The sequence below is a fragment of the Odocoileus virginianus genome, chromosome 33 (assembly GCF_023699985.2).
Source record: "Odocoileus virginianus isolate 20LAN1187 ecotype Illinois chromosome 33, Ovbor_1.2, whole genome shotgun sequence".
Taxonomy (NCBI): domain Eukaryota; kingdom Metazoa; phylum Chordata; class Mammalia; order Artiodactyla; family Cervidae; genus Odocoileus; species Odocoileus virginianus.
Window position 1 is genome coordinate 33,790,404 of NC_069706.1, and position 22,329 is coordinate 33,812,732.

Below are 22,329 nucleotides of genomic sequence, written 5' to 3' on the forward strand. Positions count from 1 at the left end.
GACTCCTGTCCCAGGGAAACTGTCAGATAACAAATGTGTGTGCTGTCTTAGGTCACCAACTCTCTGGTTATATGTTTACGTAGCAACAGGAAACTAATTCAGGAGGCATCATGGAAGGAACTGCGTGGAAGGAACTGCTCTTCAATGTAGCAGTCCCTCACCTCTGGCAGAACTTACACTCCTTGAGGGTCAAGCCCCTCATCTGTGGGGATGGGTTATCAGAGATACCTTGGGGCAGCTAAGATCTGAGAGCCATTCAGCATAGAGTAGGTGTCAGGTCACTTTGTGAAATGCTGAATACCATCATCTCCAAGCAGCATGTGCTTTGGGGAAATAGCTGTGCGTGTACATTTGACCTGAGTGTTGTAAGACTTGCTTCCATTATTAGGGGCCTTATAATTTACAAAAAACTTTCCCTGTGGGCAGGAATGAGCCCTCGGCCGGTGGGAACCAGGGAACCAGGGAATCAGGGTGTGTGGGAAAAGGAGCCGACTCTCTTTGTGGATCTGCTCCGGGCTGCTGGTTCCCGGCTCCTCGGTTCACATCAGAGACGTGAGCCTCTGCTCTCTGTGTGCTGATGGAATGTGGAGAGTAGGGGGCCGGGGGAGTCAGAACTGGTCCCAGCTCGCTGGCTTGGAAGGGTGAATGGATGGGTGTCAGTGATGGGGAAGCAGTCAGCGTAGGTGTGTGGCGGGAGTGCCAGACTCCCAGATCCGGCTTTGAGGGGCTTCCAGGAAAGAGGGTGGGCTGGGGGTTGCAGGGCGAGGCTGCCCATCAGGAGATGGGCGCCAGCCTGTTTGCTGACCTCCCACCTGCCAGTAGGGCAGGTGCCGAGGAGATGGAGGACGGGTGGTGCAGTGGTTACTAGCTCAGAGCCTGAAGCTTCTCACTTACTAGCCGGGAGACCTCAGGGAGTCACTTGGCCTCCTCTGTAAATGGGGATCCTTACAGAACACTTGCTAGGGCCAGGTTGAAGGTGAAAAAAACCAGCCCCTATAGCACTTGGCAGAGTGGTCTGGTCTGTGGTAAGCACCAGTGAGGTGTGGCCGCTAAGACGTATGCCCTAGGACGGCTGGCGTGCTTGTCTTGTCCCAGGAAGCTGGCATCACACAGGAGGTTTTCATCAGGGGCTTGTGAATTAATGGAAAGAAGCTCCAGGGTCTTCTCCAGTGGTTTAAGACTGCACATCTACTGTAGTGGGGTGTGGGTTCGATCCCTGGTCGGGAAACTAAGATCACATACCATGTGGCATGGCCAAAAAAATAAAAGAAGGAAAGAAAAGGCAGCTCCAGGGTCCTCTTCCCGTGCTGGTGCCTTCACTGAGGTTACAGCCCACAGAGGAGGTCAGGATGCCCCTGCGTTTGGTGGAGGCGCCCCGCCATCTGGGCAGGGCTAGTAATTCCTCCATCCCTGCCAGGCAGGGTGGAGAGCCACTGTATCTCCGCTGACTTCTCACCCTTGGGGTTTGGGGGAGGGAACTCTGGCCTCCCTTGACCCCGCGCTCTGACTCACAGTGGCTTCGGAGCCCACCCAGAATGACTTTCCCAGGCTGGGCCCGCCCCCACTGTTTACTCTTGGCAAATGGGATCTTCCTGTTTCTAAGAAAATGGTTTTAATTGGTAATTATCTCATGTCTTCAGATAGCATCTTTCATCCAGGTGCCTGCAGCACCCAGCTCGTTAAACTGAATCCTTAGAAGGTACCGGGACTTCAAACAGTGCCCCTGGGTCACTCGGGCGCCTCACAGGCTCCCCAGAGTGTGAGCACCCCGGGGTCAGCGCCAGGCGTCTGCTACCCTGCTGCACCCCAGGGTCGGGTGACAGCGGGAGGGTGACCCCGGGTGGCTTCCCCGAGGACCTTGTGCCCAGCCCCACGTGGGCTGCAACAGGCCCAAGGCAGCCCTGCTCCCCACCCCATCCCCCGAGGGTCCCCTGGGCCGCCGAGACTGGGGAGACCGAGGCCGACTCAACAGTACATACTTCTTCCTTTTAATTTTGATTTGTCAAACGTAGGTAAGCCCCTGAGTTAGAGGCTGTGGTGAGGGCGGTGTAGTTACTCGTTACACAGACTTACCCCTCGTCCTGCCCCTTTGCTCCCCTGCCTCAGAGGTCACAGCTCTCAATTTTAGATGATTCTTTCAGAGTTCCCTCCATGGCACTAAATAACAAGCTTGTGTTGCTACCAGTTGGCCTTTCAGGGTCAAGGTTATCTAAGGACTTTCTACTAAAGGAGGTGAGCTTTCATCTCTACATACACACACCATTTCCCACCCACCATCCTCCCAGTATCTCTACACTCCATCTCATCTAAGATGCCGACGCTTCCTTGATCTTTCCAGACCATCTCTAAGAACAGTTACCACACGACTGGGGTGAGTTCAAAGCTAATCTGAGTCTAGAAGAGTGGAGGATGCAAGCCTGGCCTGTGGTCAAGCCAGCATTCATGGAAGGAATCAATGCAAAGCCCAGTCCATAGCTGTTGAGAATAAAATGTCCAGTGAATTCTGGGTCCCCTGCTTCAGGCTGGAGTACAAGCTAGTGTTGGGGTGATACAGACACAGCCAACGTTCCCCTGCAAGTCACCATCTGCAGGTACAGTGACATAACAACTGGCATATATGCTGAGCCGGAGGACGATTAGACCATGCAGCCTTGAAATTCGGGGATCTTGTCACCAACAGCCATGTCTTCTGCTGTTGACCAGAGAGCCCCCACTGATAAGCCCCGATAATGTTCCAGCTGCAATGCTTTAACAAGCTTCCCAGGTGGCGCTAGTGGTAAAGAACCTACCTGCCAAGGGAGGAGACGTAACAGCCACAAGTTCGATTCCTGGGTCAGGAAGATCCCCTCTGGAGGAGGGCACGGCTACCCACTTCAGTATTCTTGCCTGGAGAATCCCATGGACAGAGGAGCCTGGCGGGCTATGGTCCATAGGATTGCAAAGAGCTGGACACGACTCAAGTGACTGAGCACAAACATAACTAATTTCGTTAGCAGATGCAAATTCTTAGGTATAGGATGGATAAACTGTAAGATCCTACTGTATGGCACAGGGAACTCTATTTGATATCCTGTGATAAACCATAATGGAAAAGAATATGATAAAGAATATGTAGAGGTATAACTGAGTCACTTTGTTGTACAGCAGAAATTAACACATTGTAAATCAACTATACTTCAATAAACTTTAAAAAGTACAAACAATTTCAGGTTACAGGCAAAGAGAGGTCAGTGTTAGTCACTGAGTCATGTCTGACTCTTTGTGACCCCAAGGACTGTAGCCCACCAGGCTCTTCTGTCCATGGGGTTTTCCAGGCAAGAATACTGGAGTGGGTAGCTAATTTCCTTCTCCAGGAATCTTCTCAACCCAGGGATCAAACTGAATTTCAGGCAGATTCTTTACCGTCTGAGCCACCAGGGAAGCCCTGCTGGTAATTAAGTGATGTGCCAGAGTTTACAGAGATGTCAGGTCCAGCAGGACCCGAACCCAAATTCAAGCACTAGTCTGTCCGCAGCCCCCAGACCCTGGGGAGATCGTGGATGTACTGCTGGTCCGCCTGCAGGTCAACCATAAGCTGGGGCCCCAGGGAGGGGAGGGGCACCTTCCAAGGAGGGCTCTACTCTTCACTGTCCCCTCCACTGGGGGTGCTCCAGCCAGTGGGGTTGGGAGGTGCCCTGTCTGAGATCTCTATCATGGGAGAAGGAAGCCCCGTTTTCAGGCTCTTTTCCTGGGGTGGGGGTGGGGCGGGAGGGAGCATGAAAAAGTGGCCCACCCCACCCTCCCTGTCCCAGCTTCTGATTCACCCCATCCAGAGCCAGGTGGGGGTGGAAGCCTCTGCGTGCTCCGCTGGGTGCCAGGCCACTTGGCTAATTGCTGAGCCAGGGCAGCAGGGCGTGGCCTGACATAATTATAGTTCATTCTGTTGCCTCTGGCCCGGCTCACAGGAGAGGGTGTGATGGGGCCCCCAAGCAGCAGAAAGCACACATTAGTATAGCAAATTGGCCTGTTTGGCAGCCTCCAGGCCCCTGGAGGGCCCCAAGTCCAAGCACCCCCTTTGCCACCAGCTGCTGCCGGGATGCCCTGCATCTCGAAGAGTGTTAAAGTGTGTTAGTCACTCAGTCGTGTCGGACTCTCGCGACCCCGTGGACTGTAGCCCGCCAGGCTTCTCTGTCTGTGGGATCCTCCAGCCAAGAAAATTGGAGTGGGTTGCCATTCCTTTCTCCAGGGGATCTTCCCCACCCAGGAATCAAATACGAGTCTCCTGCACTGCAGGCGGATTCTGTAGCATCTGAGCCACCACAGAAGCCTACATCTCGAAGAGCAGAACACCCATCTGGACCTCCCCAGCTCGGCTTCCAGGTGCCCCTTCTGGGGTGGGGAAAAGTCTTCCAATGGCACTCGAGCCAGCCCTTCTCTGCCCTAGGCCTCAGTTTTCTCAGCTGTCCGACAGGATGAGGCCTGTGCTTTGTGAACCAGGGGGCTGGTCCCCACAATTCACCACTCGTCCCCCTCACCTTTTCCCGGCCCAGACTCCAAATCCATGCGTGGTTAAACCTTCAGATGTTTCCAGTGTTAGCCATCCAGCCACCCCCAAACTTATTCCTAGACATTATAGAGACAAGCTTTCCTTGTTACTATGCCTTTTCTGAATTTCTGCCCCATAGAAACAGTGAACACACCACTGTGATCGGAGTGATTCTTTACATAGCACTAGCTAATAATTCAAACGGTGGAATTAAAATGGGATAATGGAAAGTTCTTCCCAAGGCACTGAACCTGGAGAAGGCCTATGAGTCTGGCTGCAAATACCAGGAGGAAGGAAGACAGAGGCCGGAGAACTGAGGCAATGTTCCCCGTTGAGAGGGTACAGGCCATGCATGGCCAAGCTGATAAATTGCCACAATCATGCAACCCACCCAGCTAACACTATTCCTCTCCAGCTAGGAGTTTCCAGCCCCTCAGTTACAATTCAGGTGGCTCTTCTCCAAAAATCCCTCCCCGCAAAGTGCAGCACTAGGACCAAACCTAAGTCATCTGTTGTTTGTGTAGATCAGCAGAAGCTAGCACTGTCACCGCCCTGGCTTGAGGACCTAGACCTCTGTTAATGCACTCAAGAGGACAAAGGTCTGTACAGTCAAAGCTAGGGTTTTCCAGTAGTCTTGTACAGATGTGAGAGTTGGACCATAAAGCAGGCTGAGCACGGAAGAATGGATGCTTTTGAACTGTGGTGCTGGAGAAGACTCTTGAGAGTCCCTTGGACTGCAAGGAGATCCAACCAGTCAGAAATCTGTTCTGAATATTCATTGGAAGGACTGATGCTGAAGCTGAAGCTCCAATACTTTGGCCACCTGATGCGAAGAACTGCTGCTTCTACTGCTGCTGCTAAGTCGCTTCAGTCGTGTCTGACTCTGTGCGACCCCATAGACGGCAGCCCACCAGGCTCCGCCATCCCTGGGATTCTCCAGGCAGGAACACTGGAGTGGGTTGCCATTTCCTTCTCCAATGCATGAAATTGAAAAGTGAAAGTGAAGTCGCTCAGTTGTGTCCTACTCTGTCCCTGGGATTTTCCAGGCAGGAACACTGGAGTGGGCTGCCATTGCCTTCTCTGTGAAGAGCTGACTCACTGGGAAAAAAACCTGATGCTGGAAAAGACTGAGGGCAAGAGGAAAAGGAGACAACAGAGGATGAGGTGGTTGGATGGCATCATTGACTCAATGGATATGAGCTTGAGCAAACTCTGGGCGATGGTGGAGGACAAGGAAGCCCGGCTGGTGGGGTCCAAAGACTCAGACACAATTTAGCAACTGAATAACAACAACAAAGAATAGTTGCACTTTTACACCCACATGCCTGAATTGAACTGACTATGAGCTACAATCCCTGGGTTGCTCCTGGGCTGCTATGCGTCCCTGCAACTCCACAGCACAAGTCACCACTACGTCTGACCTGCCTCATTGCTGCTGAGGCTGGGAGGGTCAGTCACCGTCACTCTCAGCGGTGATGCTGCGGTGAGAGGCTCTCCCTTCCACCCCTGGATGCCTGGGTCCTCCTGGCTGTGACCTGGGCACTAAACCGCCATGTCCACCTCTGCTGCCTCTTAGTGATGTGAGCATGTGAGAAGGACCTTCCCTGGGGGCTCCAGAGGTGGGGTGATCAAGCTGAGAATCAGGATGTCTGGGTTCCTATACCTGCTTTTCACAATCCTGCGCCTCCATCCCATTCCCAGTCATGAAATCAGAGACTGGGCAAAGGGGGTGGTCCTCTATACCCAGGAGGTTCCCCTAATTATCTCTGGGAGGCGGGACCCTAACACCAGGGAGGTGATGCTTCCTGAGGACTTAGGATCCAGACCAGAAAATCCGGCCTTGGCCAAGGGACAACCAACCCATACTGTGGGCACAGTAGTCCCCGTGCAAATGCTTGAAGCATCCCAACACCCCCACCAAGTGACCAGGGGTCAGACTCAGGTCACCACTGTGCAGTTTGTATTTCAAGCAGAACCCAGACTTAAAGCCAATTTACCCTTTTGCCCCTTGTTATTTAGTCGGTAAGTTGTGTCCAATTCTTTGTGACTCCATAGACCATAGCCTGTCAGGCTCCTCTGTCCCTGGGACTTCCCAGACAAGAATACTGGAGTGGGTTGCCATTTCTTTCTCTAGAGGATCTTCCCGACCCAGAGATCAAACCCCTGTCTACTGCATTGTCAGGTGGATTCCTGGCCACTGAGCCACTTTGGAAGCTCCCTTGCCCCTTCTTACCCCAAAGGAAATTGCCTTTACCCTCCATCAGCTCTCTAATTACCAGACCGGAGACTAAGATCTTGAGGACAATTAGGGGAGGCCTGTCTTTCCCCAAACTCCCTGCTATCCCCTCCTCCCCAGACCCGCCCCTGTCTGGAGCCTTCCTCTAATTTGGAGCCACTTAGAAAAGACTAGGAAGCCTTCAAAGCAAAGAAGAATGTCTCCCGGGATGCCTCCTGCCTGTTTTATAGCTGCGGCCGAGAAGGTAGGCGAGCGTGCTCCGTCTGCAGAAGCACGGGAGAGGCACCCCGTTCAAGGGGCCTGTGGCCACAGTGTCCTGCTGTAAAAATACCGAGGGTTCGAAGGCTGCTGGAGGAGAAAGGGCAGGACTCCTCTGCTCAGTCGGCCAAGAGCCTCCCTAAACCAAGAGAAGAGGGAGCCCCAAGCCAGGTCTGGGGACTCTTTGCTGAGTCCTGCTTGGGCCCTCGAGGTCACCTCTTAATGGTTGGGATGTCACCACTGAGCAGCCCTGCCCCTTCTCCTCCCCTCTCCCACCGGACTCTGGCCCCGCCCACTCAGCACCTTCATATCTGAGCTGCTCTGTGGGTGCCCTGAGACATCCACACCTTTATCTGCCCTCCTCCCAGAGCAATGCCCACTGTGCCCTCCTCATCCTTCATGGCCCAATTCATTGGGTACCAGCCCAAAATGTCCTCTCTAAATGCATGGGTGATGCCATTTTTTTTTTTTTTTTTGGCCTTGTCTCCAACCTCCACTCTGCAGAGCAAGAACCACCTGCCTCTCCCTCACCATGACTGCCCCACTGAGAGGCTTCTACCCACCTGGCCTATCATAGCACAAGGGGGATACATCAGCCCTCTGAGTCCAGCCCTGCTAGATGCTGAGCATCTTTTGTAACTTCCCTATCAAGTGGCTGTTACTTGTATACCACCTGTGATGGGGAACTCATCCCCCCACCAAGCAAAGGCAACTCAAATTGACAACTAAAATCCCGTATGCAGGATTTTAGAGCTTCCCTGGTGTCTCAGATGGTAAAGAATCTGCCTGCAGTGCAGGAGACCCAGATTCGATGCCTGGGTGGGTAAGATCCCCTGGAGAAGGAAATGGCAGCCCACTCCAGTATTCTTACCTGGAGAATTCCATGGACAGAGGATCCTGATGGGCTATAGACCACTAATCAAACTGGTGCCCCCTGAAGTGGAAGCACAGAATCCCGACATATTGGCGCCCCAGGGAAGTCCCAGTGGTGGCACTTTTTGTCTGTGGGGACTGAGATGGTGAGTTTCATCAACAATTCCATCCATGGTGGGCGGGGAGGGGGCGCACTCTGCCAGTGACTCCAGAGCCCACCTCCGTCCCGTGGCATTGGACTGCCTGATGGCTGCTTCCAGGCGGCCAGGTTGCTGACACCATTTCTCAGATGGGGGAAAACTGAGGGTCTGTGTGTTGCTGAGTGAGGGTCCCACAGATCGGGCAGAACTCAGAGCTCCTCTTACTCAGGACCGCTGCATGCTCCCCACTTCTCCCGCTACTCCCCTACCCCAGGGACAAGTGTTTCCTGACCATCTGTCCCGAGGGTTTCCATGGTCTCCACCAGACTTCTGATCAGCTTGTCCTGCTTTCGTAATACGAAGGAGAAGGAGGCCGGGGGGGAAACCGTGGGGACTCATTTGCTAAGCACTTGTAAGCTCTGCCATCACTTGCTCCGCATTTCATCACGATCCCCTCTTGCATGTCCCCCCTCCCGGCAGGCTGGGCGGCTCTCCGGGTGCTCAGGACTGTCCTGCATCCTCAGGAGCCCCTGAGTGGTCCTGGGCAGTGACCCCCGGAGGCAGGAGACCCAGGGACACCTCCGGCCAGCAGGAAGCAGGGGTGGTAGCCCCGGATGGCATCATCTCTCCATGCTCAGCAAGTCCCGAGCCAGGAGGCTCCAGGGCAAGGCTCATGGATGGGCCAGGAAGGGCTGCTCCCCCGGGGCTGGCACAGACAGTGGCCACCTGCCCCTCTGCTCAGGCCCACAGAGGGACGGGCACCCGCCATGCTCACACCGCTCATCTCTCAGTGGGTCGAGGTGGGGCAGGGACTGGAATCCCACCTTCTGCATCCAGAGCTGGTCTCCTTCCACCCTGACCTGCTGAACACCTGTGGCCCGTATGGTTGGTCCCTGTCCAACCAGGGGACCAGTATGGCAGGGTCTGGCCTCTGCTCAGAGCAGAAAATTCCATCAGAGGTGATGGAGAGGTGAGGGGTCTGGTCAGAGTCAGCCAGTCCGGATGGCTCAGGGAGGGGAGCACTGAGATCAGCCTGGGATGAGTGATTTAACCCCTGTGCACCCCAGTTTCCTCACCTGGAAAGTGGGGTAAAGGAGTCAGGGTGACCATACAGGCTTTTGAACATAGCTTGATTGTCGGTGTTTTACAAGTGTTAGCTACTTGTTGTTTTCACTGTCCTCACAGTCCCTCCCCCAGGATGGGGGATCATCCGTACCGGGGCCTGGAGGCCTCCGGCCAGCTCCGGGGACAGTTAAGCTGTCCTGTGCCTGAGGGTGGGTGGGCTCGCGGCCTGAGCCCAGCACTGCCGGCCCTGGCAGCCCATCAGACGTGGCGGTCCTGGGCGGGGGCCGACTTGGCAGGACGGATTGGGCAGCCGGGTGGCACTGGACACACGGGAGGCCCGCCAGGGGCAGGTGCAGGCTCGGCTTGGCACTCGAACTGGAGAATTCTTGGGCTGGACCAGGCCTGGTGGGGACGGGCCCCATCCCAACCTGTGAGTGTGGCGGGATGGATGCGGACATGATTTCTCAGTTGTCTGTCTCTAGAAGCACCTCCATTCTTCTCGTTTGTCTCTTTCCTTTCTCAACTCCCCGGTAATGGGGGTGGTAGTCCTATTGGTTGAGGGGCCCCTGGGGGCCACACTGATGCAGAAACCCTCTCTGTGGGCTGGCCTGGAGCATGTCATGTCTTCCCCACTTCTCATATGAGAGGACCAAGCCTTCTGGAGGGCGGTGCCCCACCCAGGGTCACACGGCTCGAGGGGGCGGGCCATCATCCGGCCCAGAGTTCCCCAGTTGTCGTGGGTGGCCCTGTCTTGGGAGCTCTCCCGAACTTGCGTGGTCCAAGGCCAAGTCTTCCCAGCTGGTTCCAGGCCTCAACTTACTGTGTGTCCTCAGCCAGGAGTCCCTTCCTGGGCCTTGGGCCCTTGCCTGCAGAGATCCGGTCGGCCCCCCACTGGTAGAGATTCTTGTGGCTCGGACGGTCTCCGGAACCCACAATCCTACCCACTCTGAATGGCCCCAGACAGGTGCCTGGCAGGGCTGCCCCCACCATGTCCTTTGTCACCTTCCAAACTGTTGTCGTCCCCGGAGCACTATTTAAAGAGCTGTCGCCGAGCTCCCCCAGCACTGCCGCAGCTCGAGGGAACCCTCCAGACCATGGTAGGCTGGCGCTGCCCTGCCTGCTGACCCTGACCGCATCCTGTGACCTTGACTTCATTTGTGATTCTGACCTTCACCTCATTGCCTGAACTCACCCTGACCTTGACCTTGTCCCTCTCACTGACATCCTTGACCTTGATGTTGTGTCCAGTCCTGACCTCTTCTTCTCCCTTGATGTGATCCTTGCTCCCGGCCAGTCCATCCATGGGGGTCCTGACTTGGGTCTCTGCTTTCCTGGACTCGGTGAGGCCTGCTGCTGAGGTGAAAGGCGGGGAGGCGAGGAAGAGGAGGGTGGAGGGGGCCAGGGTGAGTCAGGTTCGGAGGTTTCAGGACAGAAGAGGGGCTCTGAACATGCTTCTTAGTGGGGGTTGGGGTCGCTGTTCTAGGACAGCTGCTCTAGGCACCAGTCCACCAGTCCAATGGAGCCTGGCGTGGGGGCTGCTGGCCTTGCTGCGGGGTTCTTCAGGCCATGTGGGGACTGCCCTGCCGCCCGCCCCTTGTCCCGGGGCTCCAGCCACTTGGGGCTCCCTGTGGGCCTTCAGTGGGGCTGGCCTTTCATGCCTCCGTTTCACGCACTCTCATCAGTCCTTTTTGACCTGAAAATGCTAACTCAGCCGAGCCTCAGTCTGAAAGTCACCCCCTCCGGGAGGTCTGCCCTGAATACCCAGCGGTACAGTGGCTTCTCTGAGATCTCAGCATCTTCCCTCCCTCCATCACCCTCTACTGATTGTCTCCCAGCTGGACCGTGAGCTCCTTGGGTACAAGAACCGGGCCTGATTCAGCTCCAGATCCCTGGGCCTGGGCACCTGGGTCAGCAGGTACCTGATAAATGTCCAGATGCTCTGAAAGTGAAAGTCTCTCAGTCATGTCTGACTCTTTGAGACCCCATGGACTGTAGCCTGCCAGACTCCTCTGTCCATGGAATTCTCCAGGCCATAATAATGGAGTGGGTAGCCTATCCCTTCTCCAGGGGAACTTCCCAGCTCAGGAATCGAACGAGGGTCTCCTGCATGGCAGGCTGATTCTTTACCTGCTGAGCTACCAGGGAAACTGCCCAGATGCTCTGAGGGAGGCGTAATATCCATTTTATAAAGGAAACTCGGGGCAGACAACTGATTTTCTTAATATCACAGAGGCTGTGAGCAGCAAAGCAGGGATTAGAACTCAGGTCTGGGTGACCCACCTTCTGCTCTGAGATAATCCCTTCTGAAACACATTATAAAAGGGAATTTCTAAGACAGCCGGGCTGGAAGGGGGGTTCCAGCTAGGCGATCAGAAGGCCGGTCAGGGCCCTGGGTCTGTTTTGCCTGTTCAGTAGCAGAAAAACAAGCCCTTCCTTCCTTTCAGGGTTCTAGAACAGGGTCTGGCACACAGTAGGGTGACGTTTCCCCAGATGACACGAAAGGCTGGGGAGAGACAGGGGCAGGGCGTGCCGTGGCCGAGGGGGGAGGTCTGAGGAGAGCGAGGGCAGAATATCCCCCCAGACGGAAGTGATTGCTTTTATTAATCAGAAGGAAATGTATCTGTAATTATGTGAGATGAATTCTGCAGGGAGGTTCTTTTCTTTATGATGTCTGAAGGGATTTATAAATATTACAGGGGTTTTACGGCAACAGAACGTCCTGGCTGCCCCTGCCAGCCCCCTTTCAAAGGATTAGTGGAGACAAAGGACCCAGTAAAAGCTAATTATAAGTCAGCCAGGCGCTGCGGCTCTTCAAGTGAGCCTGGGGACCCAGGGAGATGGGGGTGAGGGTAGGGGTGGGGACGTAGGGTCGGGGGACTGGAATGAGCTAGGGGAGGGAGGGGAGACCACACAGGCACGGAGGCAGGTACCAGTGAAGCCGGTGCTCTGGGGTGGGGTAGCAGTGGCTGGACACAGAGGGTGGTAAAGGCCAGGATGGAGTGGGCATGGGGGTTCTGTGAGGGCGCCCCTTCCACCTCCCCCTTTTTTGTGAAGCCCTGGCTGTCCTTTCCCCCATCATGAGCTGAATCTGGGGCTCCTTTGCACACGGGGGCCCTAGTGATGGCTGCTGAGGGAAAGGTCCCACGGAGGGCTTTGAAGACAGAGAGCAAAGGCCCAAGAGTGGACTCTCCGGCACTATGACATCGAGAGAAACACGTGGAGACAGGAAGTCTGGCCAGACATCCTCCACAAGGATGGTCACCTGCTCTACCCGCTGCCCTAAGACAGGCCCTGAGCTCTGGGGCAGTACTTTCCAAACCAGCCCCCACTTGGAGCCAGATCCTGGGTAGGGGTAGGCAGCCCACCACTCCCTTCAATGGGACAGACCCAGGGAGGTGTGGCAGGACAGCGTGCTCTGGGCTATGGGGGCATGGAAGCCCAAGACCGGTGGGGAAGGGAGGTGGGGGCGGCGGGAGCTCTTGGTTGGCCTTGGGTTGAGGTTGATCAGGAAAGGCTTCTTGGAGGCGGTGGTGGAGGAGTTGGGCCTAAAGGATGAAACCACTTGCTGATGGAAGGCAGGGAAGGCGCCCCAGGTAGTGGGAAGGTCAGAAGCAAATGATGGGAGAGCAGGGTATGCAGAGCAGGTGTGGGGGACCCAGGTCGGGGGAGGGATGCTCTGGGAGTGGGGCAAGGGACAGACATCGCAGGACCGAGGGACCTGGGTGTTACCCTGAACACTGGGGAGGGTGGCAGGAAAGGAGGGGCCCCCCACGTAGGGGCTGGTGCTAGAAAAGACCCCCCTCTCTGCTCCACATGCTGGGTGCTGACCACCTGCTTTCTGGAGTCGGGGGCGGGGGGCAGTGTGGGAAGCGGCAGGGTGACCCTGCAGGGTGGGTGCTCTGCAGGCTCCTTGTCAGGGGCTGGGAAATGCCCTGCTTCTCTGCAAGGCTTCATGAGGAGCCTGGTGTCTGCTGGGGTCCTGGCAGGGGCAGGGGGCAGGGTTGTTCAGGAGACGGGGCCTGAGTGCTGGGTGCCGCGATGGGGTACCTCCCGACAAAAGGGCTTCTGCAAACCCTCACCTGGAACCTCACAGGCACCCAGAAGAGCCCGGAAAAAAGCGGAAGGAGGAGCCAGCTCCAACGTCTTCTCCATGTTCGATCAGTCCCAGATCCAGGAGTTTAAAGAGGTCGGTCAGCTGCCCCCGGGGCTTTGGGAGGTTACTGGGATGCACGGAAAGCCTTTAGGTGTGGGGTCAGCCCTCAGTCCCTGGGGGGTGGTGGCATCACTCTTAGAGGCTGCCAGGCTGCAGCTTAGCGCCCCCCCAGAAGTGATGAACTGTCCTCAGGCAGCTCCGCACCCCTCTATCCCTGAGTCTTTGCTGTGTGGCCTCCAGCAAGCCTTTCCTCTCTCTGTGCCTCGGTTTCACTCTCTGTAAAACGGGGTTGCGGGGAGCATGAAATGAGGGATGGGCAGGAAGCTGCAGGGGGTGCTGGTGCACAGTAGGAGCCCAGCTCCAGTTAGCCATCACTCTCATGACCAGATGCCAGACGGCCTCCACTGAGGTCGCCAAGATAACAATGAGCGGGAGGACAGCCCCTGGCAGGGAGCAGGGGCCTCTGGGGAGGGGCTGGGGCAGGAGGGTGGGTGGCTGCTCAGTGCCGTGTCTCTGCCAGGCCTTCACCATCATGGACCAGAACCGGGACGGCTTCATCGACAAGGAGGACCTGAGGGACACCTTTGCTGCCCTGGGTGGGTGACCGGCAGCCGGAGGCCTGGGGCTTGGGGCGGAGCCAAGTCCAGGCCTTTCAGAAAGAATGGGTGGCTGCGGGCAGGTCAGGGTGGCTGGCGCAGAGGGTGTGAGGGGCTGGTGTGCTCTGGGGGCCCCCAGGAGGGCAGACTCTGACTCCCCAGTGTCAGAGGAGGACTGGCCAGGGGAGGGAGGTGGGTATTTCAGGGACAGGAGTGGCCCCGGCAGAGGCCTGGAGTGGGAGGGTGGGGGAGGAGTCAGCAGGGCAGTGGGGGTTGGGGGGCATGCTGGGGGGGAGGAAGAGGCTGGAGACACTCAGAGGTGGGACTCAGGGAATCCCAGAGTCCTCACCTCTAGGCAGCCATGGGTCCCTCCTACAGCACGTGAGCCCCTGGGACCCAGGTCTTCCGCTCCAATGTGCCGCAGCTTCTTTGGGCCTCAGTCGCCTCATCTGTAAAATGGGGATAACCACCAACTTGCTCTCATTTCCAGGGAGGCTGAGGTGGTGGCAGGGGGATGGTGAGGCTGTAGGCAGCCCATGGCTAAATGTGCCCGCATCCTGAGGCTCCCCCCAGCAAACGGTGGGCAGGGCCTTAGGGCTGGGTGGAGGGATGGGAGAGACAGTAGGGCTGGGAGATTCCACAAGACGCTGGGGTCCTGAGCTCTGGGCTCCTGGGCTGCCTGCAGGCAGGGTCCCCTCTGACCCTCACTATATGTGTGGGTCTCTCCACCCTTCCCCTCCCCCAGGCCGCATCAATGTAAAGAACGAGGAGCTGGAAGCCATGGTGAAGGAGGCCCCTGGACCCATCAACTTCACCGTCTTCCTGACCATGTTTGGGGAGAAGCTGAAGGGTGAGTGAGGCCCCAGGGAGAAGGGCAGCCTGAGGAGGGGATGGGTGAGTGGGCATGGATAGGTGGGGTCCCGTGTGCCCACGTGCCCTGCACCGATGCACACCCCAGCTGGGGGCATGGTGTAGCCCCGGACACCAACCCCTGGGTGCACACACCAGATCCCGCCTCAGTTTACACCTCTAAAGCACAGAGAGGGGTAATTGCCATGACTCCTGATTTGTGGGGCTGTGAGGGGCCCAGGGGGACAGTTCGCAAGAAAGCCCTTTGCCCACCCTCAGGACAGCGCCCCCACCCTGGTCTCACCTTCCTGGCCCTGGGTTCATCTTGCGTGCTCTGTCTTACCACCTGCAGCCGACAGGAGGTGGTAGTACTGGGGGCGGGTGGGCTAGGGGTCCTGGAAGCTGCCGTGGGCCCCCCCCCACCCCATCCCAGGAAGGCTGTGCTTCTCTGGGGAAGGATTCATAGGTGAGGAGGCCGAGGCTCAGACGGGTCACACACCTGCCCAGGTGTCCCAGCATCGAAGTGGCAGGAATGGAGCCCTGACCCATCTCCAGCTCTAACCACTGCACTCCCCTGAGATGTGGCATCAGGCCTGGGCTGGGATTCCATGGTCAGAAGGAAGGGCCAGCCGGGGCTGGGGCTGCCCTGAGGGGTGGGTCTTATCATCATTCCACGCTCAGGTTGTCTGTGCCTGATACCCTCCCTGGGCCTCAGCTCTATCTGGGTTTAAGCCCTGGCCTCCTCCTTTTCCCCGGTGGTCCAGTGGTTAGGACCCTGCCCTTCCAAGGGGCGCAGGTTTGATCCTTGGTTGGGGCACTAGGATCCCACACACTCTGTGGCATGGCCAAAAAATTGTAAACATGATTTTTAATTATAGAAAAAAAGAAGACCTGGCCCCCCACTGACCCTTAGGGTGACCTCAGGCAAGATTTATCTGCTCTTTGCACCGTGGTTTCCTGTCTGTAAGACAGGGTTTGTGTTAGTTTCCTGAGGCTGCTGAAACAAATGATGACAAACTTGACGGCTCAAAAAACCAGCCAAGTGTTCCCTCAGTTCTGGAATCTGGAAGTCCGAAATCTGACAGGTCGGGCTCCACTGAGCAGCTCCAGGAGAGAGCCTTCCTGTTCTTTTTCGGCTTCCAGTGGCCACTTTGCTCTCATCTCTGCCTCAGGGGTCATACCGCCCCCTCCTCTTCTGTCTGTCTCCCTCCGTCTCACTCTCGTAAGGACACTTGTCACTGGCTTTACGGCCCATCTAGATGAACCAGGATGGTCACTCCATCTCCAGACCCTTTCTTTACATCTGCAAAGGCCCTTTTTCCAAGAGACATTTCCAGGTTCTTGGCATGAGGACCCGGGGGCCACCGCTGAACCCACGGCCACGTGGTGCTGGCCAGTCGACAGAGAAGCGCCACTGGGCCCCCCTCTGGCCAGCTGTGAGGGGTTATTCCTGGGACCACGGCTACCTCCTCGAGGGGCGCAGGAGTCCAGGGGGCAGGGCCGGGGGCCCAGTCCCAGGGAAAGACGTGCGTGACTCCAGCCAGTGACTTCAAAGTGAGTCCCGGAACGCGTGTCGGCCTGTGACTGAGCTAAGAGCTCTGGCCCCAGACTGCACCTTTTTCTCATTTTCACGGGGGCGCCGCGGCTGGGGCTGCAGCTGAGCCTGTCGTGCAAGCTTGGCCGAGCCTGCGGCAGGGACAGGGGCGGGGGGCTGGGCAGGCACCGCCTCGTCCCTCTAACTGGGATGAGGACGCTTTGCCACGAAGTGACCAGGGGAGGCGGCCTCTCTGCCACCCACTGGGTGAGGTTTGCAGTCGGCAGAGTGCAGGCCCTCACTGAGAGGAAGAGGGGGAAGGGCTGGGAGGTGGTAAATGTCCAGCCACGGGGCCTGAGCCCAGGGCAGAGAGTTCACATACAGCTGGTCCTCGGGAAGGCGGGCTAGAGCCAGTCTGCCCCAGCAGCGAGGCCCCTCCAGAGACCCAGGGAGGCCGAGACCACACAGCTGGCCCCTCAGCACAATCCCTTGGCCAGCCCCTCCTCCTGCAAGGCCAGGCTGTGACGGACACTAGGCTCAGCCTCTGGCCTGGGCACACTGGCTTTCTGTCACCCTGCCTAGGGAGCGCCCACACCTCTGCTTCCAGGAGCTCCCAGGCCACTATGGCCAGCACTAAACCCAGCCCAGCCACTCAGGGCCAGTCTCAGAAATGTTGAGAGACTCAGACATTGTCCTGTCCTGGATGACCCTAAAGGGAGACAGACAGCCCTGACCCAGTCTGATGGGGGAGACACGGATGGCCTGACCCAGTCTGATGGGGGAGACACAGATGACCTGACCCAGTCTGATGGGGGAGATACAGATGACCTGACCCGGTCTGATGGGGGAGACACAGATGACCTGACCCAGTCTGATGGGGGAGACATGGATGACCTGACCCAGTCTGATGAGGGGGACACAGATGACCTGACCCATTCTGATGAGGGAGACACGGATGGCCTGACCCGGTCTGATGGGGGAGACACAGATGGCCCTGATCCGGTCTGATGGGGGAGATACAGATGACCTGACCCGGTCTGATGGGGGAGACACGGATGACCTGACCCAGTCTGATGGGGGAGACATGGATGACCTGACCCAGTCTGATGGGGGAGACACGGATGGCCTGACCCGGTCTGATGGGGGACACACAGATGACCTGACCCAGTCTGATGGGGGAGACATGAATGACCTGACCCAGTCTGAGAATCAGGAACACAAAGGGGCAGAACAAACGGGGGGACTTTGGAGGTTCAAACAGTTGTCTTCAAACCCTTCCTCCCCTTATAGCTAGAGACCTCAGGCCAGCAACAGAACCTCTCTGAGCCTCAGTATCCTCTTTGACAAACTGGAGACATCAATATCTACCACGTGTGGTGTGTTGGGGTTCCACAGGGTTAAATGGTGAAGCTGCAAGATGGACTTGGCACAGAGTACTCCGATGTGTTTGCAGCCATGATAGAGTAACGTTTGGCAAGCCCATTACCATTAATGACACGTTATCTTAACCAGTCCTGGGAGGCGGGCAGCAAACCCCACCTTGGTCTCCATTTCACTGATGACACAGCTGAGCCTTAAGCAGGAAGGGGCAGCCCTTGGCCCACAGTGAGCAGGAAGGGCAGTGTGACAGAGGGGAAACAGCGCCAGGTAAGGGTTACCAGATCACCCGCTGCCATTCACACAGTCCCTGAGACCTTGGGTGAGACGCTTCCTCCCTCTGGGCCTCAGTTTTCCCATCTGTACCACCAGGGGGCTGGGTATTCAATCCCACTGTGTTAGCAGAACCACGTCTTCTAATGCCATCTTTCCCCAAAGCCCACACTATAAACGCGATAAAACCGGACTGCTCTGGTTGTGCTCTGCCTCTCTCAGTCCCCCACCTCCACCTCACCCACCCTGTTGGCCCACCTGCCCCTCCTCTGGCCTAAATAACCTCGCAGGATCCTCCAATGTCACTGCCGGAGCCTACAGCCCCCAGGTAAGAGCTCTTTCTCCTTTACCCACAGCCTAATCACAGGGCATCAGTTGTGAAAACTTGGGCAAGTCACTTAGCCTCTCTGAGCCTCAGTTTCTTCATCTGTAAAATGGGGCCAGTGGTCAGGAGGGTTAAGCAGGCAGTAAATGCCTAGCAAATGAACTTGGGCAAACTCCCGGAGAGAGTGAGGGATAGGGAGGCGTGCTGCAGTCCATGGGGTTGCAAAGAGTCAGACACGACTGAGTGACTGAACAACAAATGCCTAGCTGGGGACTCCACATACAACTGTGCAAGCTGATTGGTTCTCAGTGCAGAGTCCTTGGCTACTGTTACTATTCCTTGGTTCTCAGAAAACTCCCTTCTCTCTGGCCTCACTGTGGACCAGAAGCTGGGGAAGAAGCTCCCTGAACCCTTGGCCTCTAAGGGGCCCTGGGACCCAGTGCCAACCGCTGTCTGTCCTCTTTATTCTGTGTGTGCTGCTTCTAGGGACGGACCCCGAGGAGACCATTCTCCACGCCTTCAAGGTGTTCGACACTGAAGGGAAAGGTTTCGTCAAGGCTGATTTGTAAGTTCCTCCGCCTTCTGTTTTGGTAGTTCTCTTCCCGGAGGCTCAGGGGACAGACGGACGGGGGCAGGGATATGGGGGTGGTGGCCCAGTCTCCTCTCCAGCCATCCCTCCGTCTCTCTTCCGCTTCCTGGGCCTCGGGGGTCTCCGTTTGTGGGGAAGTGTGCCGGAATGTGGAGTCCCCAGGGGAGGACTTCCCAGTGGCGAGGGAAGAAGGGGTGGTGGTAGAAGTGGGTCCTGAAGGATGACTGAGGATCGCCATGGCTGCAGCAGAGAACATTCTAGATGCGGAACACAGAGAGAGAAGAGCCAGGACTCAGCCTGTTTAGGAGGAACGGGCTGTCTGTGGGGAGGGCTGGGAGGGAGGGAGGGGAGACTGAGGACAGAGAGGTAGGCGGGGCCCGTGTGGGGCAGCCCTGGACCCGGGGCGGCAGGGGGCGGGGCCGGGGGCGGGGCCGGGGCATGGGAGAGCCTAAGAAGGAGTTAGGCAGGAGCAACAGGGAGGCCAGCCTGGAGGAGGAGAAAAGAGGGTTGCAGCTACGCAAGGGTCTTGGTTGACAGGGATGGAAGCAGGGGAGCGGCTGGGTGAATGAAATACAAGAGGCCAGTACGGATGGAATCCAGGGTGTTGGGAGAGGAATGGGCCTGATGTTAGCTCGAGTGGAGGCGGGGATGGAGGCGGAGCCATGGGAAGGACCCAGCTCCGCTGGGGCTGCAGAGAGAGCGAGGAGACCATCGTGGGCAGCTGTCCGGCTGCCGCTGGGCTGGCGTCCTTGAACGCGGGAGCACTGATGCTTGCTGTGCCTGGGAGCTTCAGCCCGGCGGGAGCACGGGGCAAAGAGCCAAGACTTGCGGGCAAAGCGGGCCGGGCAGACACACTACCCAGGGGCTGACACGCTGAGCCGACTTCTGAGCCGACCTCTGGGCTGTCCCTTCAGGCCTCCGTGGGCCTGTGGGTGGCCCTGGGCAGGCAAGATTTCTTCCTCAGTCACAGGCTTCCTGACCAATTACCAAGTTGCTTCAGGCGTCGACTAGAGGCTAATTTTGCTTTCTATTAGCGTCAGCACGTGATGGAGGTGGGGCGGGAGAGGGCAAGGGGGCAGGGAGGAAGCGGGGGACAATGTATTGTCCCCCAAACATTCTTGCAGTCCTCCCGTCCCCCTTAAGTTTTGAGTCACACTCTCCTCAGGGTTGGGGGAGGTATTCCCGAGGGCTCCTCTAGACTGCAGCCCTCCCGTTCACCCAGCCCTCAGAGTCCAGTTTCCCACCCCTATCTTGGAGACCTCAGGGAGGCACTGGGGGTACCCCCTGGAGTGGGCTCCACCCACCCCTCTCCTGGCACCCACCTTCGCTCCCAGAGCAAAGTCAGGGCTGGGAGGAACCCTGGGGGACCCCATTTTGGGACCTGAAGCCGCCACCCCCAGGCTATAGGACCCGAAAGACATGGCTGCCCGCCAGGCAGACCACAGAGAAGGCTCTGGTTGAGACAGAGTCTGTGAAAAGTCCCCGGCGTGCAGAGCTGGAAACTGTGACTGTCCTGTAGTAACATAAATAATGGAAAATGTGCGTCGGTCCTCAGGGGGGCCGAGGCTGTGGCATCGCGGGGCACGCGGATCCTCAAAGCCCAGGTCAGCCCTTTGGTCCCGCCCCGTGCCCCGCGGCCCCGCCCCCACGTCCCCAGCCCACCACGCCGAGCTCCTGGGGGCACCCGGCCCTCCCCCACAGCTTCAAACATCCCACCTCGGGCCACTTCTCCAGTCCCTCGGGCAGGCCTGACCCACCGTGGGCAGCTGCTCTCCCTGACCACTCAGGGGGACAGGCCCCCCACCACTGCAAAGTACCCCTCCTGAACCTCTCTGCAAAAGGGGCATGAAAGTGCTCACTTCTCAGGGCTGGGAGGAGCAAAGGAGACCTGGGCAGGCCCAGGAAGACACGGAGCTGGGTAACCTTCCCGCCCCTTGGCTGAGTGCAAGCACCATCACGCTCCAAAGCACCTTACAGATGTCAGCAAAAACCACAAGCTGAAGAAGTAGCACGTCTAGAACCAGGGCAAAGGGGCTCTCCTCTGTAACCTGGGAAGATCCCCTGGAGGAGGAAATGGCAACCAACCTGCTCCAGTATTCTTGCCTGGAGAATCCCATGGACAGAGGAGACTGGCGGGCTATACGGTCCATAGGGCCACAAACAGTCAAACACAAGGCAGCAACCGCACACACAATCTGTACCTGGAGCGTGCACAGTGCAACGTCGGAGTGGCCACCACAGTCACATTGGGGCCCCCAGGTTATTTCACTGGGCCCTGCCCTGATGCAAAGAGGAGAGTCCAGGTTATAGAGGAAGCTGTGAGCTGAAGTGGTCGCCTGAGGCCACATGGCCAGCTGGGGGCGCAGGGCTGGGCCCGCTGTTGTCCTCCTGGGCCATCCCCCTCAGGGTCTGTGTGTCCACACACAGAGCGGTCCTTTCCCTCCTTCCCCCGAAGGTGACCCTTTCTCTCCCTTGAGCAGCATCAAAGAGAAGCTCATGACGCAGGCAGACCGGTTCAGTGAGGAGGAGGTAAGCGCAAGCTTTTCAGGGCACCTGCCGACCAAGCGTTCCTGGGAAGTGCTCTGTCTTCAGGGGTCTGCTGACGTGGTTTCCCCCTGACTCCTTGGAAGGGAACCAGGATGTGGTGGCGGTGGGGGGGAGGCTGCTGGCCTGGCCTTAGTGCCCCGCCACATCTGCTAAAAGGAGAGTGACATTCTGCCTGACGCCCTTGGGTGACCCCTGGCTCTGTCCCCCACTTGGCTCTGGTCCAGGCTGACTCCCAGCCCCTTCCCCAGGTCAAGCAGATGTTTGCCGCTTTCCCGCCAGATGTGTGTGGCAATCTGGACTACAGGAACCTGTGTTATGTCATCACGCATGGCGAAGAGAAGGACTAGACAAGACCACAGACCCTCCCCCGCTCCAAACCCCCCACACATTCAGAGGTAGCAAATACTGGGAGACGGCAGGGGTGGCCCTTGAAGAGCCCCAGCGGCCAATGTGTGCGAAGAGAAGACTCCCTGGCTTGTGGGTCAGGGGCAAAAGCAAGAATAAATAATGCTAACAAGGTCTGAGTTCTCGTGATTAATGCTCGGGTTGGGGAGAAAGCGAAACATTCCTATGCTGTTGGTTTTTCCAAAACTTTTTACTTCCTGGCTTTGCTCAAATGTTCCTGATGAGCTGATGTTTAGAACTAATTGACAGTTTTAATGATCCCCAGCTGGGGCACGGGACACTGCCTTCATTTATGAAGCTTTTATTGAGCACCTAGTGCGTGCCAGCCCTGGTACCAGTCCTGGAGACACGGAGAGGAGCCAGCCCTGTCCTGGGGTGGGAAGATCGTGCAGTGAGGAGGACAAGAATTGGGGTGGGGACACAATGGGGAGGAGGTGGGACTGGGCCAGCAGAGACCTGGCAGCTAGGAGCCAGACAGAGGCAGAAAAGGCGGAGAGGAGGTGGACTCCAGGGATGTTTGGTGGGGGAGGCAAAGATTTCTTGAACATGGCACACATAACACCCACCATATAATAAAAGGGCAG

The 22,329-nt window shown here is 57.3% G+C and overlaps 1 protein-coding gene across 3 annotated transcripts in view; it reads left to right on the plus strand.

The window, feature by feature from the left end:
* MYL10 (myosin light chain 10) overlaps nucleotides 1-21,861 on the plus strand; it is an 87,159-nt gene extending 65,298 nt beyond the window's left edge. Inside the window, exons 1-7 of one of the 3 annotated variants that reach the window (XM_070460280.1) lie at nucleotides 10,150-10,437; nucleotides 13,191-13,283; nucleotides 13,771-13,846; nucleotides 14,592-14,696; nucleotides 18,691-18,769; nucleotides 21,274-21,322; nucleotides 21,589-21,861. In XM_070460280.1, coding sequence (XP_070316381.1) covers nucleotides 10,399-10,437; nucleotides 13,191-13,283; nucleotides 13,771-13,846; nucleotides 14,592-14,696; nucleotides 18,691-18,769; nucleotides 21,274-21,322; nucleotides 21,589-21,687 — 540 coding nt within the window. In that variant the 5' untranslated portion in view covers nucleotides 10,150-10,398 and the 3' untranslated portion in view covers nucleotides 21,688-21,861. Of the gene's footprint in view, nucleotides 1-10,149; nucleotides 10,438-13,190; nucleotides 13,284-13,770; nucleotides 13,847-14,591; nucleotides 14,697-18,690; nucleotides 18,770-21,273; nucleotides 21,323-21,588 lie in introns of those variants that run through there. The other 2 variants (XM_070460282.1, XM_070460281.1) reach the window with 2 other exon arrangements.
* Nucleotides 21,862-22,329: the final 468 nt, after the last annotated feature.